The sequence below is a fragment of the Cupressus sempervirens genome, chromosome 10, assembly GCF_028749045.1.
Source record: "Cupressus sempervirens isolate cs-2001-9-10 chromosome 10, ASM2874904v1, whole genome shotgun sequence".
NCBI lineage: Eukaryota > Viridiplantae > Streptophyta > Pinopsida > Cupressales > Cupressaceae > Cupressus > Cupressus sempervirens.
In genome coordinates, this window is record NC_143127.1 from 853,040,393 (window position 1) to 853,064,909 (window position 24,517).

Here is a 24,517-nt window from a genome sequence, read left to right on the forward strand (position 1 = left end):
GACCCAAAATTCCTTGTTGCTTCAATTTCTTTAAAAAGTTCTACTCCTTTGATATCTCAACATTTTTGGAAGAAAAATGCTTGAAATCCATTGAGTTCTAGAGATTTGTTTGGGTTCATACTAAATAAATCTTGTTGGATATTCTCTAATGTAAAAGTGTTTTTTTTTTTTTTTTTTTTTAAATTAGTTGTTTGAAGCATTGACCAATTGGGGGATATTTTCTAGTAGAGCTTCTTAAGCTTTCAAATAAGAGAAATTGAAGTTGTTAAGAATAGTCTTATGGATTACTGTTCTTAAATTCCTTTATTGTTTTTTATTTTTTGGATTCTATTTATTGATCTATTATTAATGGTGCTATTGTGAAATAAAATTTTATTTTGGTCCCATGCTTGTAGCTAGTTTTCTAGATAGATTTTTGTTTCTTGTATATTTCCTCTTTTGCTAATATAGATTCCTATTTTGTTAATAATTCTTTTTCTTTACAATATTTCTAATTATCCATGCCTCTTTTAATGATATCCTCATTTAGTTTTTTTTCTCTTCATTTTCTCATTTTTCTTTGAAAATATTATTAAAATGGGTTTTGTTCCATTTTAGAATTCGTTCTTTTAATAATTTAAGTTTAGAAACAAAGAAAAACCTTCTTGATACTATAAATTTTCCTTCTTTCCACCATCTTCTAATGTTGTCCATGAAGAAATCATCCATAAACCACATTTTTTACATTTAAATGGGTTCCTTGCTAGTTTAAGAGGCTCTAAAAGTTCAATACTATTTGGAAAATGATTTTTGCATGTAAAGGGTAGAATGGGGGAATTGTAATGTCAATTCCAAGTCACCAAGATCTTCTTTGATAAAAAAATCAATATAATCTTTCTACTATACAACAAAACCCTTTTCTTCTATTGTTCCACATGTACACCCCATTATTGGTTGGTATATCCAATAAATTGTTACCATGTTCCCGTTCTCTAAAATCTATCATTACTTGATTTACTAAGCGTATCCCACCAAATTTCTCTTCCAATTTTAGGATAGAATCAAAATCTCCACTAATAGTAATACACTTATTGATATCATCCATAAAGTGACTAATATCATTCCATATCTTTTTTTCTCTACTATTTGGATTGGCCCAAATACATTAATCAGAGTAAATTGTATATTATGTCTAAAAATTTTAATTATGCTCCCCATCCAATTGTTTTTAGTGGTTATCTTGGTGTTTGATGCTATTTTCTGAGGGCTCCAGATTATTCTTATGCCTCCTCAAGATCCATTAGATTCTATTAGATCCATATTCCAACTGCCTAGTTTCTTTTCTAATTTATTGCCTTCCTCTTTGTTTAGTTTAGTTTTTTGAATTAGAATGTGATTCAAATAAAGTTAAATTCCTCTTTAGCAAGCATTTCTTGCTAGAGTCATTTAGTCCTCTAAGATTCCATGTTGTTACCCTCATTGGTGTATGGGAAGGTCCTTCCCCTTTACTACTTTCATAATTTCACTTATCTTTTTCTGGTCCATTGATTGCCCTATTATAGAGCTTAGCTCCTGAAGTGATTCTCTCCCCCTCTTCTTTTTTTGTTTGCCATAGTTTGGGTTTTCACACCTTCTTGATTAATTGTTATTCCAAGGTTTTTCAAGTAGTTTTGGTCCTTTGTTAAGCTATCTATAGCATTAACTATTTTTGAATCCTTTTCTACTTCTTCTATTTCATTCGACATCCTTTCTTCTATCTTAGTTTCAATGAAGTCTTGGTCCCTATCGCTTTCCTCTCCTTGCTATACTATTATTTCTGACTTTTCTAGACATTTATCTCTTATTAAGACACCAAATTCTTCCCAAGCTTGGTTGTTGATTATTTTTCTACTCATGTTCATTCTCTATTCCTCCCCTTCACTCTAGCCTTCTATACTAGCAACCTCTATTAGGTCAAGGGAGGTTGCTACTTCAATAGGCATTTCAATAACCTCTTTTTGATTGCTATTATTTTCTCATTATTTTTTGTTATCATTTCTTACCATGGAGTCCTCTCCATTTTTTGCCATTTGCCAAAAATTGTGAGATCTATTAGTTTTTTTCTTTCCAATAGTAATATTACTCTAATGATTTGAAGAAGTTGGTGGAATTATAACTTCCTTAGAGCATTGTTCTTTATTGTATGTTTTCTTTAGATCATCTTCTTTGTTTCTTTTTTCTATGATGTCTATTTGTGTTGAGAGTTCTTATGTTCTAAATGTGTCATCTATCATACTTCTATCTAATCCTTTATATTAGTTTAAGTCAATAGTAGGTTGTGTATCAATTATTTGAATTCACTTAGACTTTTCTCTATTTCTCTTCTAATTGTGTTGGACATAATTCACAATGCTATAAACTTTTTATTTTTTGATAACACTTAGACATGTTTGTTATCTGCATAGTTTCCTATGTTCCCTTTTTCTACTCTATCTATAAGTTCTCACTCTTCTCTTCCTCTTGTTATAGTCTCTCATCTAGTTAGCTCTTGTTTGGATTCCTTACTCCCTTTTTTAATTTCCACAATTTTTCTAGATTTGAAGTTAGTTTTAGATTCTCTCGTTGATTTGCAGAGTCCATATTTTTTATTTTCTTAATTTAACCTTAATATTTTGCAAATTTTAGACTATATATAGATCTATTTGTTATAATCCTTTTGTTTATTTCCTGAGATCCTACTTCTAGATTTAGTAAAACTTTGATGTCACTTGATAGATGATCTCCTACTTCTAATCCTATGAAATTTCCTAGGACTCTTCTTATAAATGTTCTATAATTTGAGATTGATTTAATTTTGGGGATATTGATTTATTGCAAAGCCATGTTGGAACTATGTTTTGTTTTATTGTTTGTTCACTTAGGTTTGGTTCCCATGAAAAAAAAATTAATGCATGTCCTCTAAAGAACCATTGAGAATTAGAAATCATCTTATTTGTAACATTAATATTTCTATAATGAAAGTAAATTAATTTACTCAAAATTATAGAGATACTTACCTTGTCATTGAACACTCCCTGTATCTAGCTTCTTAATTTGTAAATTTTCCTACCTAGGCCATTCCAATATCCATATAAACTAACTCTCTAACATTCATTCCATCTTTGTTCCAAATGATGGTTGCTAATAATTTCAATTTAAGAGTGGCCTATATTTGTGGAAGTAGTTTGAATCTTCTTATTTTCTAGAAATTTATTGACCCTATTATAAGGGGATTTTCAAAAAGGTTCAATTGTGATAGTTTTATTCTCTAAGATTTCTTCGCTAAAGGATCCAAATTTAAACTAAACTAATTTCTTAGGTAAGGTTTTCCTTTGTGACAGAATATATGGACTTGAGTTTAAGGGAGAATTCAAAAGAGGTAAATAAGTCGAGACAATTTAAATTCTAAAGGTACCTTATCCACTACTAATATTTTGGAAGGCATCAGAAGAGTGATCATATATGTGTTGTTAATCTTTGTCCTATTTGACCTTTGAGATCTTATTGTAGTTGTCATGATCTCTCCTTTGGTGTAAAATTCACTTCTTCTTTTTGTGAAAAAAGAATTTTATTTATCTATGTTTTTACATCTATGGCTCTATTTTTTAGTAGCTCTCTTTCCCTAAGATTTCTTTCTCCCATATTTTAGGCTACCAAAAGTTTTTATTTTCTAATTTTTCTAGGGTTTCTGACTGTTTTCCACCCATTGTCCCTAGCCATTCCATTCAGATTTATTTTTTCTATGAATGATGTTTCTTAAATCCTTTAATTAGAGGTCTTAGGGATAAAATATTGAATTTTATTTTTTTGCATTGTGTTCTTCATGGAATTTGATTAGGGCTTCAAAAATATTTCTACAAATCACTCTGTCGGCATGTGGAAATTTTAAATTCTTGGCTCTGAATGGGATGCTTTTTTTATTAATGTGACATACTTTTTCATATGTCTAATTACTTTTTTTCAAGCAAGGCTACCCCTTGCCAATTTTTTTCTGACTTATTTTGAAACAATACTTAATAAGTGCACTTACATAACAAAATGTTCTTCATCTTCATACAAATGGTGTTCAAATAAATGTTTCAATTATCAAAATGAATGAAATTAATTTATTTTAAAGATACATAAATAACTTAATAAATCACACTAACTTTTATAAAATAAAAAATCAATTCATAAAATACAATGTTGAAATTTGGTTTAAAAATTATTAGTTGTAGAATCACATTTCAAAAAGTTCTTCATTATTATTTTTTAATATTTCCAAAGTGACAACTATTGAGGAGGGTAAGAACATCCAACAAAGCATGGTGGAAGGGTATCCCTTTTAATCTATAAAGGATAGGATTTTTTTATCAATTTTTTTAGTTGTACACATTTAGTTTTTTATGAATGTGAATGTGAATAATTATCTCTATTCTTAACACTATCCTATATTTGTAATAAATGAAGGATAGAATAGAAACAAAATTAATCACTCTAACTACATTGAATGAAAAGAGGAAACAAGCTATTATAATGCACATTAAATTTCTCATGAATGTGAATAAGAACAATTATTTCTATTCTTATGACTATCCTATATTTACAGTAGATTAAATACATGCCTTAAAAAAAAAAATCAGTCCAATGAAAACAAGAAGGCACTATTAAAGAATCAAGTGACACACAATTTGTGACAAGTACTACGTAGTGACATGTACTTGCATTATAATTTAATTGTGATTGTATTAAATATATAGAATATAAATTGTTATATTTTATATTTTAAATAAATTTGATTTAGTCTAATTCAAATATTCTTTTATTCAAGACTTATATTATAGTTAGAAAATTATTGTCAAATGTAAAAAATAATTCATAATTAATAAATTTTAGAGTATAGTTGTAAAAAAGCTAATAGAATTGTTGAATAAAAAAGAAAAAATTTACATTAATTAATTTTAATGTAGGCAATTCCTTTTTAGCATGAAGCTAAACAATGTAATTAGCATTAAAACTAATATATGTTATTACTATATGTGGTATCTATTTCTTATATTTTGATTACAATTGATCTTTTTAACATATATTAAATTCACTTCAGTTATAAATTTATTTTTTTATATTACATTGTTTTTTTTTAAATGCACTTCATTCTTTCCAAAAATGTCTAACATAACACAATTTTACTAATTATTATTCAAACATTTTTTTATCACAATAACCCAAATATACCTAAAAATCTATGTAACTATATTTTATTACATTTTACTTGCTACAATCTAGATTAAACATTAATATGAGGGTAGCATAATTTTATAATTTTTTTATATTTATTTTTAAAAAATTAAAATTTTATTTTATATATATATATATTTTTTTTCTATATTCATTATTAATGATATACTAGCATAAATGCTCTTTAACAATAGAAATTTTGTCGAAAAGATTGCAATATGGAGAACCTCTTTAAAAAGGGCTCCTATAACACAAAACCAATTTAGGAAATCATGCAATTCGTATAAAATATAAATCTTATAAGTGAAGAAAAATTTGGCTAATAGATGATAAACTAATATAGTACTTGTGCAAAGTCAATGCAATAGTACTAGCCTATTAACTTATCTTTTTTCTTGCATAGATGTTAGTGTCGATCTACTCTAATTTTGAAAAAACCCTACTATGCTAAAGTGAGTACATTCATGAATAAGAGGGAAATGAAGAAATGATCGACACTAACTTATCATTTTCCTTATGTAGATTTGGTTAATTCCTAGTACAACTACACACTAGAATATGCATTCTTTAAAGTAGTGTGGTTGCTTCTAGTTTACTCTTTATGAGACAAAAATGATTTTAATTTTTCTATTTGTTCATATTAGCATTACATAATAATCAATGAAGGATTCTTTAAAAGCCCTTCCCAACTAGCTATGTTAAAGTTATTATTTTCTAGATTTATTGAAAGGGAGGATAAAAGTACACAATTCAAGTAGAATAAATAAAAAGAGATCCTCAAAAGCTATAATGAAATTATTGGAATATATAGTATTTATGAGTCAATAAATTGTGCTAAATTATGATAAGTGGTTCTTACAATTATGCCCTAATAAATATATCTCGCACTCTCCTCAGTATCTACATGGATTTTTTTAGCCAAGGATACTATATGCAATTACTCCTAAAGTTAAAAAATGGAGTTTAATAAGTGTCTACTAGTAGAAATAATTCATACTTATGTCTATAAAAATATCAAATTGACCTACAAATTGACAACATATGATATCTTAAGTTGAAGTATGTGTTGAACAATGAGAATTTAGAATCAATCAGACACACAAACAAGTGGTTTTTTATTATGGTAGGTCTTGACTTGAGTTCTAGATACAGGATGATATGACTAACTTAATAACAAACTTTGAGATAGAAAAACTATTTTTCCTAAAAGATAATACATAAATGTGACACTATTGAAATGAAAAACCTTGCATTCTTTAAAAAAAAATCATTTCACCATTTCATAGGTTCCACTGTTTTTAGACTTTGAAACTAGTAAGTGAAATGTATAAGCACTCCAATAGAAAATTCATGTAGAGAACTCATATCTTTATATCTTCTCAAAATACTATTCCAAGCCCATAAACAAGGAAATGATCTATAATTTATACTTGAAGTTGTTTCTCAGGTGTTGTAAGATGATGTTGTAATTAAAAATTAGAAACAATAAACCCATGGTTTATTTGTAGAATTGCTTGCATTCATCAAAATTCAAAAAAAAAACTCCTATTGTTACAATTGTGATAACTGTGGGTAATATTTCTTTTTTAAATACCCAAACTACCTTGTTCAATGGACATGTTCATTAGCAATTGCACCCAAATGCACTAATGCCATTAAGGAAGTAAGAGGTAGGAGAACCTTGAAGACAAATTTAATACTCATGGAATTCCATGAATGTAAACTATTTAGTAAGGTCTCCTAAATATGTTAGGGGCTTACACACCATTTTTGCTTGTACTATTGACCCAATTTTAATAGAATTGCCATGTTTTAGATGCATACTCCTACATAGCCAAAACTAGACAGAAGGTCAATAATAGCATAGAAATTAATATTTTTAGTTATTACGAGGATTTTAGATCATAATGAATCTATTGATGATGTTATAAAGGTTTGAGTGAAAGTTGTAAAAAAGTGTCAAAATGTTGCTTGACACGTTTTTGACAACAAATTGTGCCTTTTGGCCTCTAGCCAAACTAATCCTTCCAATAGTCATGAGAACTAAAAGGACTATTCATGGAGTTATTTTGTGCCTACATAAGAGCTACTATGTAAAAATCACACATGGTTGTTGGATTTTTATGAATGAAGAAATCAAAAGTTCTAATTTTCTTAGAATTTTCTAGTTTTTCCATTTTGTTATTCTTCCAAAATTATTGGTGGTGATTTAAATTGAACACAAATGCAGAGGTATATTAAGTAGGATGGCACTAAATTTGGAGGACTTTGGATATTTTTATATGCAACTTGTACTAAGATCTAGTTTGAAACTCTCTCCATTTCAAGGGTTTGGACTTCAAATAACCATGACATGGGGTAAACGCAGAAACCTGTGTCACTTTTTATAAAGAAATAAGATATTAGAATGTGATAGTTCAAAATTAATGACAAAAAAAGTGGTATTTGTTTTAAGGATTTGAAGATGATGTAAACTGATGAAATGTTTAGAAATGGATAAATTTTATCCCTATAATTTTTATTAAAATTTTGAATGAGAATTTATTCATTTTAAAAATTTTTGAAGTCCCTTTTTAAACTGTAAAAAGTATAGGGTGTAGTTCCCGTTAAACAAGTATATGCAAATCATCCTTTTTTTTCTAATTTGAAAATATCTTATAGATGACATAGCTAGGGAAGAAAAAGGTAAATGTTTTTCATGTATATTTTTTTCATTATAAGTACTCAAGCTCGACCTTAGTAGAATCCAATTTTCTTTTTTTCCTATCAAAGCTTCCCTATCAAATCTACACCTTCAAAAAAAATTACATATTCATGAAGAGGACTCTCTCCTCTAGACATAAATTTAATTATTTTATTTTTTTGATATGACTTACTATTTTTTTCCTTTCTTGGAGAAGCGTCTTCTTAATTGTTGAAATATTGACTTATAATATTTTTAAATTATAACATATTATAACTAATAAAAAAACTCCAGAATTTTTATAATGATGATATTGAATCTAAGATCTATAAAAGGGTATTTTAAGTTTTTGAAAACAATTTAGTTTTCATAGAGAAATGAGCTTTGACCAAAATAGATTTTGGTATTCTAAATGGTGACACAAATCTATGGGTTTACCCCATGATTTTCAATTTTAGGAATTTCATGGACCTAGAAGGAAATTGACTACAGTTCATGTAAAATAGGATCCCAAAATAATTTTTTAGGAAAGTGTTGGGTAGTCATAAACTTTGCAAACCCTAACGAGGTATCTTCATGTGATCTATTTATAAAGAAGGGTAAATTATTGTGCATATGAGCATTTAGAATGGATCAAACCAATTTGATTATGGGATTGATGTTCCAAGGATTTTTTTTATCACTATTAAATAATTTTCTTGTTCTTTCCAATCCATTTGAGGACATATACTTTGTAATTCAAGCCTAATTAGGCATAGTAGTCCTAATTAGCCAAATAAGTGGTTAGACATTATGAGGGGGAGTTGAAACTTATAGCTTAGGAAACTGAAATAAATTGACAAATGGTGGTGAAAAGTCAATTAATTTGAGATTTCCTTTGTATACTTGGTGAAATAAGGAAAAATTACACATTAGGTCAACCTGATTCAATTAGGCCTCCTTCCTAGTCAAGTTTTTGTGTTGAATGAAATATTTGTAAAATATTATCAATGGTGGTTGATTTGAGGTATCTTAACCATGAAAAATATTGTTTTATCCACTCCATGTTAACATGAAGACATTTTCATGAATAACTATATTACCTTACTCTATGTGGGATTAGGTCTAGTAAGTCATCTTAAGGATCTTGTCACACAGATTAATTCTATCTTTTTTATAAAGCTTGTAAATCCCCAAAAGCACTACAAATATTATTTTGAACCCTAAGGTAATAAAAAGTCTTGATTGTTGGGTTGTAGAAAAAAGTTCATTAGCTTATAGTCAATATAGGCAAAGAAAATCAAGTTTCCATTTTGGCTCCACTTCACCATCACTAGAAGCATAATAAGATGTCTTCTAATATCTAGGTTTAAAGTTCCTTATTTTATGTTTAGGGACACTCTCTGGACATCTAGATGCCAAATAAAAATATTTTTACTTGCAAAATATTTCAACTCCAATATTCCTTCACACTTACCTTAATCTCATGATAATATCTTAGCAAATATGGTTTCTAAATATTCTCGTTTCCTTTCATCTTCATCAATTTCTTCTTATTCCTTAGCATATCTACCAAATCTTGCAAAACTTCTAGAATTTGTAGAAATATCATCATCAATGTTATTTGTATCTTTAAATGTCAATTCTATGATAGGTAAATAGTCTCCAAGTTTAATCATTTTAAAGGCTAATACCTTAGTAGTTATTATTTCTCTTGCTACATGCACAATAGTTTTTGTCTTTTGACTAGAAACCCAACTTGGTGTCATAGAAAGATAAGACACTTAAATCCATAGCATAAAATTACATTTGTATATTATTTCTAGATGTATCATATACTAGGAGACAAACGAAAATTTTCCAACATCTAAAATAAATAACTTAGAAATAGCTAGGGATAAAATTGTAACAAGAGTCATAATCATAGTATAAAAAGGATAAATGAATATGTATTCTCAAACACTAATTGAAAGGTGGATGTATATAAGAATTTAAAATTATAAAAGTAAATCTCAAATAATATTTATAATTATATATTATTTGGTAATATTAATTATAAATATTATAGTTAAGATAAGGTTGTATGAGCTCTATTGAATTCTCCAATTTTGAAGTAAAACAATATATTTTATAGTGTATATTTTTTTTTTTAAATAAACAACTTTATTAGAAAAATTTAAATAAAATACATAGCTATAAATAGAGTTTACACAAGCTAATAATCTTTACCACTAGAGAGGAATGATAACCTAATAAATATCAAATATAACTAAATAGGAAAGAAGTGTACTTAGTTATATTAGATGAACACACACATGAGTACAAGTAAGGGAATTATGGACAATCCATCATTATGGATATGTATGGTACTTTCAATCTTGTATAATGTAGCAAATGGACCAGTTATCTTTACCTTGTGTATTGTGTCTTAACTTCTACGATTTCCAATATATATGGATTTTTGATATTTGAACCTTGTTAGGATACTAGTAGACTAGGGGGATATTCTCTCCTTGCTCAATATGGACAAATAATTGAACATATCAATCTCTTTTCATGCATATGTTCCTAAAATGTGTGTATCAAAAGAATATTTTTGTGTGAGGATATTAAAGAATATGAATGTAAATAGTAATCATTTATTTTTGATTCTAAAATAATTCAAATAAATGCATTGAATTTATTTAAACACAAGGACATAATATTACATTAAATCAGTATGTATTTAGTTTACAGAAAGAATGAAAACTAAGAATTAATTTCATTTAAATTTAGTTAGACAAAATTTGTAATTGTGACAAAAATCCAATGATTACAAATTTATCATAGAAGATGAAAAAATTGAATAACTATATTCATAAACAAGTAAGTAGCGGGTCTCATAGAGTACGAAATGAAAATTTGCACAAAATTTTACTATCTTTATAAATTGAAATAAACATATTATAATAAACTTTAAAAAAAATTGAAAAAAAGACTGTAACATAATAATTTCATTTACTATATGGAATGTTTTGTAATAATATTGGATCAAAATAAGTCAAATACCCTTCCCCATCTTCACGTGTTGGAAGCTATGTGAATTAATAGTTATTTCATTAATCCATATATATATATATGTGTGTGTGTGTGTGTGTGTGTGTGTGTGTGTTCCTCTCATCTTATTTATTTTTACCACCATTCATATGGTTTTTTTCAGTTGTAGGAATCAGTTTGGTTGGTTGCTATCATATTTGTTCTTTCCCTTCCTTAAAACCATCTATATGTTCATGTTCCTCCAAGCATAAATTATTGAGGAGGTTTATAGAAATCATATATAATTAGACAAATTTAGAGAAGAACGCAAAGATACAGATATTCATGAACAACCTGAGAGGAGAAACAATCACCCTTGAGGTTGAGAGTTGTGATACTATTAAAAATGTCGAGGAAAAAATTCCAATGGGCATTAACATTTGTATAGAATTAGGTCTTTTGAGTTTCATTCATTTAAGGAGGATTCTAACCCTAGACTTTATACTATTTAGGAGTTGATATGCATAAGGATTGTATGCACATGTGAAGGTGTAAATCAAACTTTCATAAACATTTGAAGGAAAGAGAAGTCAAAGTAGTGAAGGACTAAATAGAGTTATAAGCTTAGGAAGATTCTAATCCTAGAATCTATACCATTTAAGAGTTGATATGCAGAAGGAGTGTATGCGCATGTAAATGTGTAAATCAAAATTTTGGAAACATTCCAAGAAATGAGCAATCAGAGTAGTGAAGGACTGAATAGAGTTATTGTAGTGCATGCCCTCATTCACATCTTTCTGGACAGATTGTGGTTATTTTTGTCGGACTATGTTAGACTAGTTTTATGTTGATGATTAGTAGCTTTGTTATGAGACTATCAGACATTATATTATGGATTCAGTTGATTTATGATGGGATTATTTAGACTCTACATTTCATGTATTCATGATGATTATTACATTGCTTTCAGTTATTGATGATGATTTGTTAGATGGTTTATTATCATATGTATTTTATTATGGATACTTACCCCATACTTGCATGTGTATGTTGTGCATGTTTGTTTTTATGTATGGCATTTCTGATGTGGTTAATGAAGGGAGTCGTAGTCACCTACTAGTTGGGATCTACACGATGCACCACTTCTTTCCATTTCCTGTTTAGCTTAGCATATATATATATATATAATGTACATGCATGGTTTTTATGCAAGTTGCAGGTACTGGGTATCGACTTCCCTAAATTTCCAAGATGAGCGCATCCTATCGCACTATGTCAATGGTAAGAGAGGGGAGATAAATTCTCAATTCCAAATTCCAAACCCTTAAACTATTTGTCCTAGAGAGATAGGACAAGTATCTGAATATTTTACCTTATGAATGTGTTGGATGACATAATTCATGATTTTTAACCCTTTAGACTGATTTTGTATGAATTGTTCTATGATGGGTTTTCATATTTTATCTTGGAGGTCTATGGTGAATTATCTATTACTTAAGTCTTAAATAAATAGATTTAATTAATAAAATTAATTATTTGGGAAAAATTAATATAATATCATGACCTTTAGATATTTTGATTTTAATTAATTAAATGAGAATTAATTGAGAAAAAGAATTAAATAAAAGAAATTAGAAGTTAAAATTAATAATAATTATAAAATAATAATAAGAAAAGTAATAAAAGAATCAAAATAAAAGTTATAAGCTTGCCTAGGAGTAAATGCACCTCTTGATTGCACTTATGTGAACAACATAGGAGTTAGTGCATCAATTAAACACATGGTGTCTGCAACCTTATGATCATCTAGAAGGTCAGAATAGACTCATGCCTAGTTGTCAACACCTTCTAGTTGTTTCTAGAGACATTCTAGGTGCTTCTTGAAAGTTCTTTATATTCAGGCACTCCTAGAAGCTTAGGGAGAGCATTTTGGAGAGCATTTTTGGAGGACTCGAGAATGTGGGAGAAGGAAGGAGCTTGCTCTGTAATTTTTGAGGAGAAGCGAATTAGCATCGGTGTCCGAGTAGACACTTGTGATTTTTCCTATGTTATTCCCACTTCTTGCACTTCTTGTCTTCTTCGTGTCTTCTGAATACTTTTTGAGGATTCTATGTGTGAATGTTCCAATTATTTTAATCTTGTCATGGAAATTTAATTCTTATGTGAGAAAACTCCTCATTCATAGATCTGATAAAATTATGGAGCTAGGGTTAAAATTTATAGTCAAACCTATTAGAAGAATTATTGGGTAAATTTAGAAAAAAAATGTTATTCTTAGAAGCCCTTTAAATTATGTATATCTCTCATTTTTAAATATTACATATTTGTACAAATCTGCATGCTTGTATATATATATATATATATATATATATATATATATATATATATATATATATATATATGTATGTATGTATTTATGTATGTATGTATGTATGTATGTATGTATGTATGTATTTATTTTTTAAAATACGTTTGTCATATCATAGTAGAAAAATTGTTTAAGGAAATTCTTTATTAAAAATTGAAATATCAAAATTTCGTACTGGGTCGAACGTTAGTAAAAATGTTTTGGAAAAACTTTATTAAAATTTGGAGGGGGGACAGAACCCACACCCCCATACTCTCTGTCCTCATGAGTACCTACTGTCGCAAGCACTGCGATGACAGAGGGTACGAAGTACCCGCTGTCGCTACAGGCCCTGTGACTGTAGGGTACCGCATGCCAACGAAGGTACTTCATAAATATGTGTTATGTGTTATGAAATTTGATGGGGGTGAAATCAAATTTCTCCATTTCAATTTTCTTAAAACATTTTAAAATATTATTATTATCACTAAATATAATAATTATATATATATATATATGTATGTATATATGTAAGTATGTATATATGTTATTTATAATTAATAATTATTAAATTTGTTAAAATTTTTGTATTAATAGATCTTTTCTTTTAATAATAAATTAATATAAGTTTAATTTAATTATTTAATTGACTTGAATTATGATAATGAAAAGAATTGGTAAATTTTCATGTCTAAAATTTACAATGTAAATTTGATGGGGGTCATTTTTAATTAATGTCTCAATCATTAGAATATTTGGTAAATTGATTCTAGGGTTATGGGAAATTTTAAACTAGTACATGGGTTAAGTAATAATGTGCAAAATTTCTCCACTCAATATTTAATTTTGAAAATGAAAACTAAGACCTCCACATTCCATTCAATTATGTAATTTTAAAACAAAACCCAAAAATGTGCTTGCATTGTGTATTCTCTATGCTATCTATTTTGGGTTTTTGGGTTGACTAGTGTTGACCAGTTATAGGACGTCTACCAGAGGCTCAAGGGTTATGATTGTGATGTCATGATGATGTTTTTTGATTTCAATCTTTATAAACCCAACCATGGTTATGTGATGGAATTCTCTATGAGATATCTGTATTTATTGATTGTTATTGCTTTCCAGTCTTCCTGCGTGAAGCTGAGAATCATATGTATGAGAAATTTGACTTAAGCATTTTGATTCATCGATCAATTATACTTGGGTATGCTTTCCAGTCATTGGATGGAATTGAATCGTTATCTGATCTTGATGATGTGATGTTGGGACATATTTTGACTCAAACATTTTGGAGTCTACGATCAGTATTATTTTGAGATACTTTTGGTTGCTTATTAAGAACCAAGGATTATTGTGATTATTAGGGATACCTTCAGTTGCCAATAGAGAACTGTTGTGGTCATGATTATCTATGGATGATTTCTAGTTGACTCATGGAGATTTGATGTTTATATTGTGGATTATCTTTTGTGATTTTGAGATTTATGATTCCATGAGCTTAGGGTAGGTTATCTACTTGTAGTGTCGAGAAGTGGCTTGCAATGGGGGTCGAGGCCCTAAGAGGCTGCTAGGGTAACTCATTGTAAGTTGTCTTAATAAGTGAAAACACTCACACCTAATATTGACATAATGAACCTAAAAAGATAATTGTTTGTTCTTACCCATGCCTTGAGTGCTAGTATAGACTAGGATGGGAGTAGAGAGAACGCTTGGTTGCGACCTTGCATTTTGTAGTATGCCTCATCTATATGAGAGGATACTAGTGGCTGCACAGGGATCACTAGGGGGCCGGGGTCTATTGGGAGACTACCAGGGTAACTCTAATGTGATCCGTGTGATGACACTTTCCCGCTTGCATAGTAGGTTTCCTACATGTCATTGTGTGCCTCTGGGATTAGATGTCAATATTGTGTTGGAACCTTTGAGTTACTATACTTTTAGGATTCCTTGACTTAGAGAGTATTTATTCTATGTGATTTGAAAACCTGTTTGGGACTTGAGATAATCTCCTTAATGCAGTGGGAGTGGACTATTTAGGTTCCATGCAGTCAAGTGGTAGTGCTTTATTACTCTTATCATTTGAGATTCGTTTGTGTCATGCCCAAACTACGGGGCAAAAACACACACAACTTTCTTTTTTTTTTTTTTCAATTTAAAATTTTAATAATAATTAAAATGCTCTAAGTTTTACTCTGATCTCAAGCAAGAGAAGTGAAGGTTCACTACAATACAACTCAAGTTTAAAAGTCTAGAGGATGATTACAATGCTAAGATTTTGAAGCTTTCGTTATTAGACTGATATCAATCATAAGATACGTTATTATTTTTAGCTTACAACAATATGAAACAATTATTTAAATCATAATGTAAATGTATTCGAATCTAGATTAATTGAAAGATATCTAAATCAAAAACCACTATAAATCTCTTTGACAAATATTGATTGACAATCTAACCGATATTGTAAAGTCACTTTTAAGAAAAATAATTAACTACAATTAAAACTATATATATATATATATATATCTAAAATTTATTAACTTTAAACATTTCAACTATCTTAACATAAAAATTAACTATCTAATCTTACTAAATTTAAATGATGATAGAACCTAAAATTTAATATTAATTTAGCATGATACTTAATTCACAACAAAATTAAACTTATCCTTTTAATTCTAATAAGATCACCATTCAAACACCAATTTATTTAATCACTAAATTAAGACTATAATTATAACTAAGCTATATTAAAACATATATATATTTAAAAAAATACTAACTAATTTAAAATCTAAACTATATTATATTTAATATTAATTTGATACTAAACTAACTTAATTTGATATAAAATAACTAATAGCTAATCATCAAAATATACCTATAACATCATGTCAAAAAAATTAACTACTTAAAATATGATAATAAACTAACACTACTAATTATATAATAAATTTTAAAACAAATAGCTTAAATAAATGTATCAACATAACCAAATTTACTACTAATCCATTTATTAAATTAACTAACTAAATTTTAAAACATAAAAATTACATTTCCTAAATCAAAGCTATCTAATAAACTTAAACTAACTAGCAAATAAACTAATCTAACCTAACTAACATCTAAACTAACCCCTTAACACTCTAATTTAATTTAATCATAAAATAAAACACAAACTAAAATTAACAACAAACTAACTCACATACTAAACAACTAAACTATAATCATAAAAATTTAATAACAAACTAACCTATACTAACATCTAAACCCTACTCTAACCCTAAACTCCCACTCCATTTTGCCCCACTCCCACCGGTCACATCAGTCTCCCAAACCCCCAAATGCCTGCGCAATACCAAGCGCTGCAACAAGTACAATGCTCTACCCAAGGGGGGGGGGGGGGGGGGGGGGGGGGTCAAGTGCAGACTAAGGCCTTTATACATGCGCAGGCCAAAACTTGAAATAGAGGGTGACCATCATGCAAAGGTTTTAAACAAACTTTAATCTTTTCATGGTTAGTCAACATTGATGGAGGGGACAGAGGGTCACGTCATCCATATGATGACCAAAGACTTTGCAAAAACTTAAAACATTTTTAAAACCTCCTTCCAAATTGACATTCACCAAGGTGAGGGAATACATTAATGACATAAAGTTTATATGGTAGGAAAATATATTAGTAGCTAGGATATTTGGATTTTTATAAAGTATTGGTTTTAATTCATTGAGGGTCTATTATTTTATTAGTCTGTAATAGTATCAACTATATTTGTGTTTGCCATACAATTTCTAGAATGATATATGTGCTACTATAGGCTTTTTTTTTTACATGCATTTTGAAACTTACTTGTTGGTTTAAGTCTTACTATGGAGTCTTATAGGATTGGTGTTTTTAATTCTTAATGATATTAACTTATCATCTTATTAAACATCATGCTCAACAAAAAAACTATTGCAAGATCATCAAAATTTACGTCAATCTCTGATGAATTCCTGGTTAATAATTTCCATTAACCCCAAATGCTATGCATTTCAATGATACCTACATTTCATGGAATAATCATCTAAATATTCATTTAACTATCTATTATAACTGATGGAGCACAAATTGAATAACATAGTGACTAAACTAATCTTAGGGCAATTGAGAAAATAAAGAGATCAGAATGATAATGCTCTATTCATTTTGAAGGGAGTATCAAAACACACCAAGTTCTTTCCTCTATTGTGTTTCAAATTTAATTTTGGATATCTAGACATAATTCTTTCCTGCATGTTCTTGCAAATTTACTTTCAACACAACCAACCATGAACTAAATCATATCAAACTCAAAGGAGATACCATACATTTACAAATTGAATCTTGCATAATTGAACATCATCGTTTCATCTTATCTTTGATATACATTCATATGATGAAATAAAATATGAAAACTTCAAGAGAAGCAAAAATTACTCAATCACTTATTTTATTAACAACCTGATTCAAGGGCTCAGTCGGGAAAGAAATAAGAAGAAAACCTGGAATCGTGGCCACTACAACAAAATTGAAATTACAAATTACATAGGATAACAATCCCAATTACAACAATTTAATTGAGTTTTCTTCATGACCCTCATCAAGGGATTCATAATGATTTTTGCAACACATTTCAAGAACCATGGAGGAAACATAGTTCTGATCAGGTGACAACAAGCATGACCAAGAACCATTCAACCATGCATATTCACACAAGGTTATCACTATATGATTCACAATGAATCAACACTAGGGAAAGGTGGATTCTTCCAACCAAGAGAAGTCAAGCACAACACCAAATAGATGCCCAATCGGGGCTATAAACCAAGAACTTTCGTTCTTCCATTTCAACATACCATAATCATACAAGGTTTGTGCTGACAGGTAGGGGCCCATAACACCCTACCCTTTCTCCCTCTTCTCATCCTGAGAAGAGACTCTACACTGGTTGGAGTCCAACTAAACAAACCTGAAAAGAAATGATCCAAAATAACATGCTTTTCAAATCTTCCCAACATACCCACAAACATACAAACATTAAAAAAACAACAAGGTAGCATAAGCATGAATCAAGAATAAAATCTAAACAAGGGAGATGACAATTCCTACCTTCACAAAGAGGTAATGGCAATGAACAAGTTTGAATAGAGCTTCCCTTTCCTTGCTTCAATCTTCAAGAACTCCTCTCTAAATGTGGATATTGGGTAACAACCTCCACTAGACCAAGAAAGGCCTCTAAATAAGCCTCAAACTCAACCACCCAAAAGGATCAATAACTTCTCCCACCCACTAACAATTCTAGAAACTCCTAACTCAACCCACACTATGGTTAATCACTAAGTGGAGATGAGGTAAGGCAACTCATGGTAACCACTTGCAATTTTCGCACATAGGCAAAAAGAGACTTTTTGAGTTACCTCAAAAGTCAATAAAAGGGGCTTAGGGGTTGGAAAAGACCCCTAACACATACCCATACCCTTTGGGTATAATTATTTCATGTTTTGAAGCCTTAAAAATAGGTTTAGAGCCAAACAAAATCTAGGAATAGAATAGGACCAACTAACAACTCAAAAAAATGCAGATTAAGCACTAATCCAGATTAGGGTGACTAAACTTGATTAAGAACCAAATTAGAAAAATGACACTAACTAAATTTGACCCAGGTCCAAAGGTTACATAGCTAACCGTAATCAGCACACTGAAGAACATAAACAATTCACGAGTGTCAAGTGACAACACAAGAACACAATCACGAACATTAACATTTACTGATCACATAAGGATACATACATACATCTCACAGTTAAAATACTTGAATTACGAACAAAAAGGTTTTCAAAATTAACACATAGAGATCAGTTATCTTCCTCCGTCGATTTCCTTGGCTAAAATATCTGCACACTCATTGCACACATTAGTAGTCCCAAAAATCACATGTACATATGTATATATATACATATCAAAAAATCACATAAATTGAAACATACATCAATAAGGGTTTCATTCATCCTACTTATATCCTTAATTATAAAGATTCCAAAATCAATGTGTTAATCCTACATTTTACTTAATTCATGAACATACATATACCTAACACCTTAAATGAAGAACATCAAATATCTAGAAGTAACATCACATAGCATGAAATAATATAATATGTTCAAGTATCTGATAATGTCTCGACATCCCAAGCCGTGAGTATCAAAAAGATAAAGTAACAACTAAGGCTACAAAGGGTCGAGGCGAGGCCTCACTGTTTGAGACACCGTAGCTGATGCATTCATGATTATGATGGTGGACATGTATCCTTATATTGATGATTTTCATATGTTAGATGATTATATCTTATGCTTTACTTTTTATGTTAGATTAATTTCTGCATATGATGTAGTATGATTTAGGAGTGACATTCCTACTATGTTAATACCAATGATCTATTTGGTGATTTGGAATTTTATGCACAGAGGGATGGCTAGGACCCATGATGGTCTGATGATGCTATTAACGGTTAGGAGGAACCGTACACTTAGTTAATTATGTTTGATGATTTATGGTTATCTCTTATGATGATGTATCATGTATGATGTATGGTTTCATTTATGTTGTTGCATCATGGATTAGATTTAGGATGATGATGTACTTTATTTCACATATGTATATTCTTTTTAGCCTATCATACCCTGTGACATGTACAATGGATGATTGAGCATTCGAAAATGTAATTTATGAACTTTGGACTTTTCATTACTGTTTCATGTGGATGTTGTATTAGATGGATTCATTAATAGTTAATTTAGATGTGATTCAACGTTAAGGGATCGTTAAAGTATGTAACCGGTTATGTATGTTTATGTTTACTTTCATTTGGATTGTTTCTATTGCTTCCATTACTATGCATAAGTTGTAGATGGTTTTACTTCCATGTTTAAAAAAAAAAAATGCTACCAAACTTAGTGAAATTCTAGGTTAATTCTTTTGATCCCTTGGCAGGGTGTTATAGTTATAATATTAGGTTCTCAAATCAAAGATACAACAAAGAGGAGACCCAAGATCATATTGTAGAGAAAATTGATGGTTAGGTACTAAATCAGTTATTTGGTAATTTAGGCAAGGTAAATCTCTTTACAAAGTAGTCCTCGTAGACCTATGTAAACCTCCTAAGAGAGTCTTTACATAATTGTGAGTCTAAAATCCTTTAACAAGGTGAGACCTAATAGTCTCTTTAGCTTTTAATAGGGCAGACCCGTCAAGGGTAGATCATATCTTATGATCAAATAATGTAACCCTAATAGGTTAACTTTATTGTTGCAACCATGAAGATTTATGAGTCTCATCCCAACCCTAGTTTTACCTTTATGTTAAAGTGTTTCTAGGTAACCAAATCATTGTGTTATGTGTTTAACATTTTATGGATGTGATGTATCTCATTTATGTTTTAGCATTAAAGTTTGAATGATAGACCTATGAGATAAATTAGGTGTGGATTGTGAAATTGGTTTTGAAGATAAAAATTTAAGATCCATATTTACCCCACCCTCTCAATATCTTTTTTCTAATATACTTATTCCAAAATCCCACTCCATTGTGAGACCTCACTTTGATACCACTTGGTAGGATTAACTATAGACATAAAAATAAGTTACATACAAATGTAACCAATAGGAGAAAATAAATCACAAAGAAGAGAACAAAAGACACAAAGATTTAATGTGGTTCACCCAATCCTTGGGCTATGTCCACCAAATGAGTCTAATATTATTATTATACAGTGATTATATAATCTACAATCTCTTAAAGCTCAATACTGCTGCAAGAAGCTACAATATCATCATACATTATGACATCCCTAACCCTAAGCCCTTTTATACATGCTTTTGATGTTTACAAAATTAGGTCTAGAATAATTTGTCCAATAGAAAAATAATCATTGGGTTAAATTTTAGAAAAATAGCTTCCCTAGGACCTTGTATGGGGTGCTAGTCCTTGACACTATCTTGGAGACACTTCCCTAAAAACCCATCGAAATAATCTTTGGGGAAAATGCACCGAATAAAGTGACAAAATATTAACCTTCGAGTCTAATTAGGCTCTACATCACAACACTTTTTTTGGGTTTTAAAATGGAGGTTGTAATATTTAATTTGATTTATTTTTTGGGTGCAACAAGATAGTAGAATCCTTTGTAGTGTCCTTTGCTACCTCTTTGCAAAATATTATAGTGGGGTGCTAGTTCGAATTGATAGGAAAATGAAGAGTTTTATTAGAATTTTGTGAAGCCTTATGTCTAGGTGTTGGAGTAGGTGATTTTGAGGTGTTTTGTGATATTATGGTTACCATTTCCATACTACTTGATTGTATCTCCTTCTATGGGACTTGGCCAATTACATCTCTTTAACTTACCTTTACTAATTGTGATCTTTCCTTTACTATATCAATTTTTCTTGCATCAAAATGCTTAAAAGTAGGTAAAATTGAAACATAACACCATAGTAAACCCTCCAAAATTTTATTTTAATCAATTCTATCAATCATAAGAGAATATTTATGACTCTTGTCAAGAATTATAGAAAAACTTTCATGAGATATAACACTCATATTATTCAAAAATTCAATCAACAACATATTTCATGAGTCCCAAACCAAAAGCCAAGGATATTTAAAGAATATCAATTAATGTTGGAACTTCTTAAAACGATTTTATATCAAATTGGACTTTAGCTTCTAGTTCATCAAAAAACTAGAGAAATGTTGCATTATGAGAGGATGCTTTGCATCACATATCCTCCCAAAAATTTGGATAACCCTTGCATCTATTTGGAATCATCCTATAGCATTATACTCACTTGCAATTTCTCTATATTAATGTGACTTCCATGATTTTATTTTGATCGTCTTTAATTGGAGAATTCTTGATAGATTTTCCATACCATCATGTGAGCCAACAAGTTGCATCTTTAATTATAAATAGGAAGGTGATTTGTATATTTCTCCTATTATTACATTTATCTTTTGAATAGAATAACTATTCTTTATGATTTAATAATTTTTAAACCATGTGGTTCCAATACACACTCACATAGTAGGAAAGAGACTACACCACAATACTCAATTACGAGTCTCTTATCTACGAAGTCTTACAATTGAGTGTACTTGAGATTAACTAATAATAATAATTAATCATGACAAAAAATAATAATTAGCCTTGGATTAAGTCCATTACCCATCAAAAATAGATATACACATTCACATAGTTTCATCCTTCTTTCACAAAAAACTACTCTAAGGAAGCATTTATAGTGATTAATAAAAAAAAAAGTTTTTATTCTACAAAATCATATATTGCATAACTTCATCTTGCATATATGTGTTATAAAGGCTAGGGTTGTCATTTAACTAAAACATTAACCTGTCAATGCTCGATACAACCAATAGTCTTATATAACCATAGGAGGTGGTTAAGCCATGTTGTGAATCCAATGAGGGGCTCTAGCCCACTCCCAACAATATGAAACATAGTCATTATTAGCTCCAAAAGTCATTTTATGTGGATTACCTTAGATTTTTTCTAATAAATCCCCTTGGGACCAACTTTATATTTTGTACTATTAAATTTTTTCTAATCTTTAGCTATGATTAATTATGTCGAGAACACATCTACATAGATCATTCCTAGTTTAACCAAGCTTAAAGTAAAGGAGAGAATATCCACCCTTATAAATTGATCATATATTATTCAAATTTAGTTAACAAGTTAATAAATCCCCATTAGACTATCATTTGTAACCTTGCTTTGTGTATCCTTGGCAATGCCTAGGTGAAGACATTTAAAGCATTATTATCCTTAATTCTCATTGTTATCAATCTTGACATGCATCATAATCAAGTTAAATTGAAACCTAATACACCACTAAAAGGTGTAAAATCTTATTCAAATTATCATGAAATATTTAATGGATATCCTATAATTTTCCCCCAAGAAAGTAGTTTTATTTTGATTTTAATTGAAGTACATGTGATGTTGGCATGACATCATATCAAAGAAAATAAAATGTAGGTTGCCCCAGAGAAGGGAGGAGAATCCTGATGCCCCCTCACGAAAATTGTGCAAAAAATACAAATTTGGGCAATTTTCGTGAAAAGGTTGCAGAACAGAAAGAAGGGAAAGAAAGAAATGAGAAAACATGATGAAAATATGGAGAAATCATGAGACAGGCAGGGCTCAGAGTGAAGAAGGGTGCAAATGGGGTCCACGGGGTCTACATAAGCCTCCAAGGGACCTATAGGAAGGTCATTGTCAAACCATGAGAAGAGCATCCAGAGCAGCTATGGACCCGATCGAGAGATTGCAACTTGGTGAGCGTGTTCGGGAGCACCAAACACTAGCCGCGATGGGGGCACCGGTGAGTCATCTGATCCTCCTGGTAATTTGATAGGTAGATTAGGTTAGATGCATTTATGATGCCCTAAATGTGGTGAAACACAATCTTGGGCAGAGACGAGAGTCTTCATCTTGTCGTCTACGAAGACGACAAAGAAGGGATACCTGCGCCTGCGAAGACAACAAGAAGCATCCTGTCATCTGCGCAGACGCCAAGGCTGCGGCAAGACCATCGAAGATGATAGACCCTAGTCTGTTGTCTACGCAATAGGGACAGTGTATCAGAGATGACAGAGCTTGTCGTGTCATCTTCACGATCAAAGCGGAGACAAAAACATAGGTTTTGCGTAAGCGTAGACCAGTGTCTCCGTTGATTGGCGTCTGCATTGATCAGCGTCTATGCCGATCAACATCTGCGCTGGACATAATAAAAATAAGAAATGGTGAGCATGAAATGCCCCATTCTGGAAATGAAATGACTGACTTACTGCATGTCCATGCTGCAGGAGGGTATGGTGCTTTTTAGGTCACAGGAACACTATCCACCGACTATGGTGATACAGGAGAGACTGACAGACACGAATTGGGGACACGTGTAGTTGTGTGGACTAGAGCATGTCCACGAGTGGCTAGACTTGAGAGCTCACACAGCATAGCTATCGGCTCTCATAGAGCGATAGAATACACCCACAGGGAGCTTCCATCTACCGAAAGGGGAGGCCACCATCACCCTCCTGGATGTGTGGCGAATCCTGAGAGTACCTATCAGAGGCACATACCTAGAGTATGTAGTTGAGGGAGCTGATCCCTTCCTGAGAGAGTGTTTTGGCAAGCGACGACAGAGACTACCAGTACAATGATCTTGGTTATCCTGGCGGG

The 24,517-nt window shown here is 30.4% G+C and overlaps 1 protein-coding gene across 5 annotated transcripts in view; it reads left to right on the forward strand.

Annotated features, from left to right (window-relative positions):
* The window catches only part of LOC149536689 (ubiquitin-NEDD8-like protein RUB2), a 231,204-nt gene that overhangs the window by 24,173 nt on the left and 182,514 nt on the right, over positions 1–24,517 (forward strand). For 2 of the 5 annotated variants that reach the window (XM_089803009.1, XM_089803010.1), the window contains exon 4: positions 10,197–10,201. The exons of the other annotated variants lie outside the window; for them this stretch is intronic. Coding sequence is in view for 1 of the 2 variants with exons in the window: in XM_089803010.1 (XP_089659136.1) it covers positions 10,197–10,201 (5 nt within the window). In the remaining variant the exon portion in view is untranslated. The remainder of the gene's footprint in view (positions 1–10,196; positions 10,202–24,517) is intronic. 5 annotated transcript variants of the gene reach the window in all.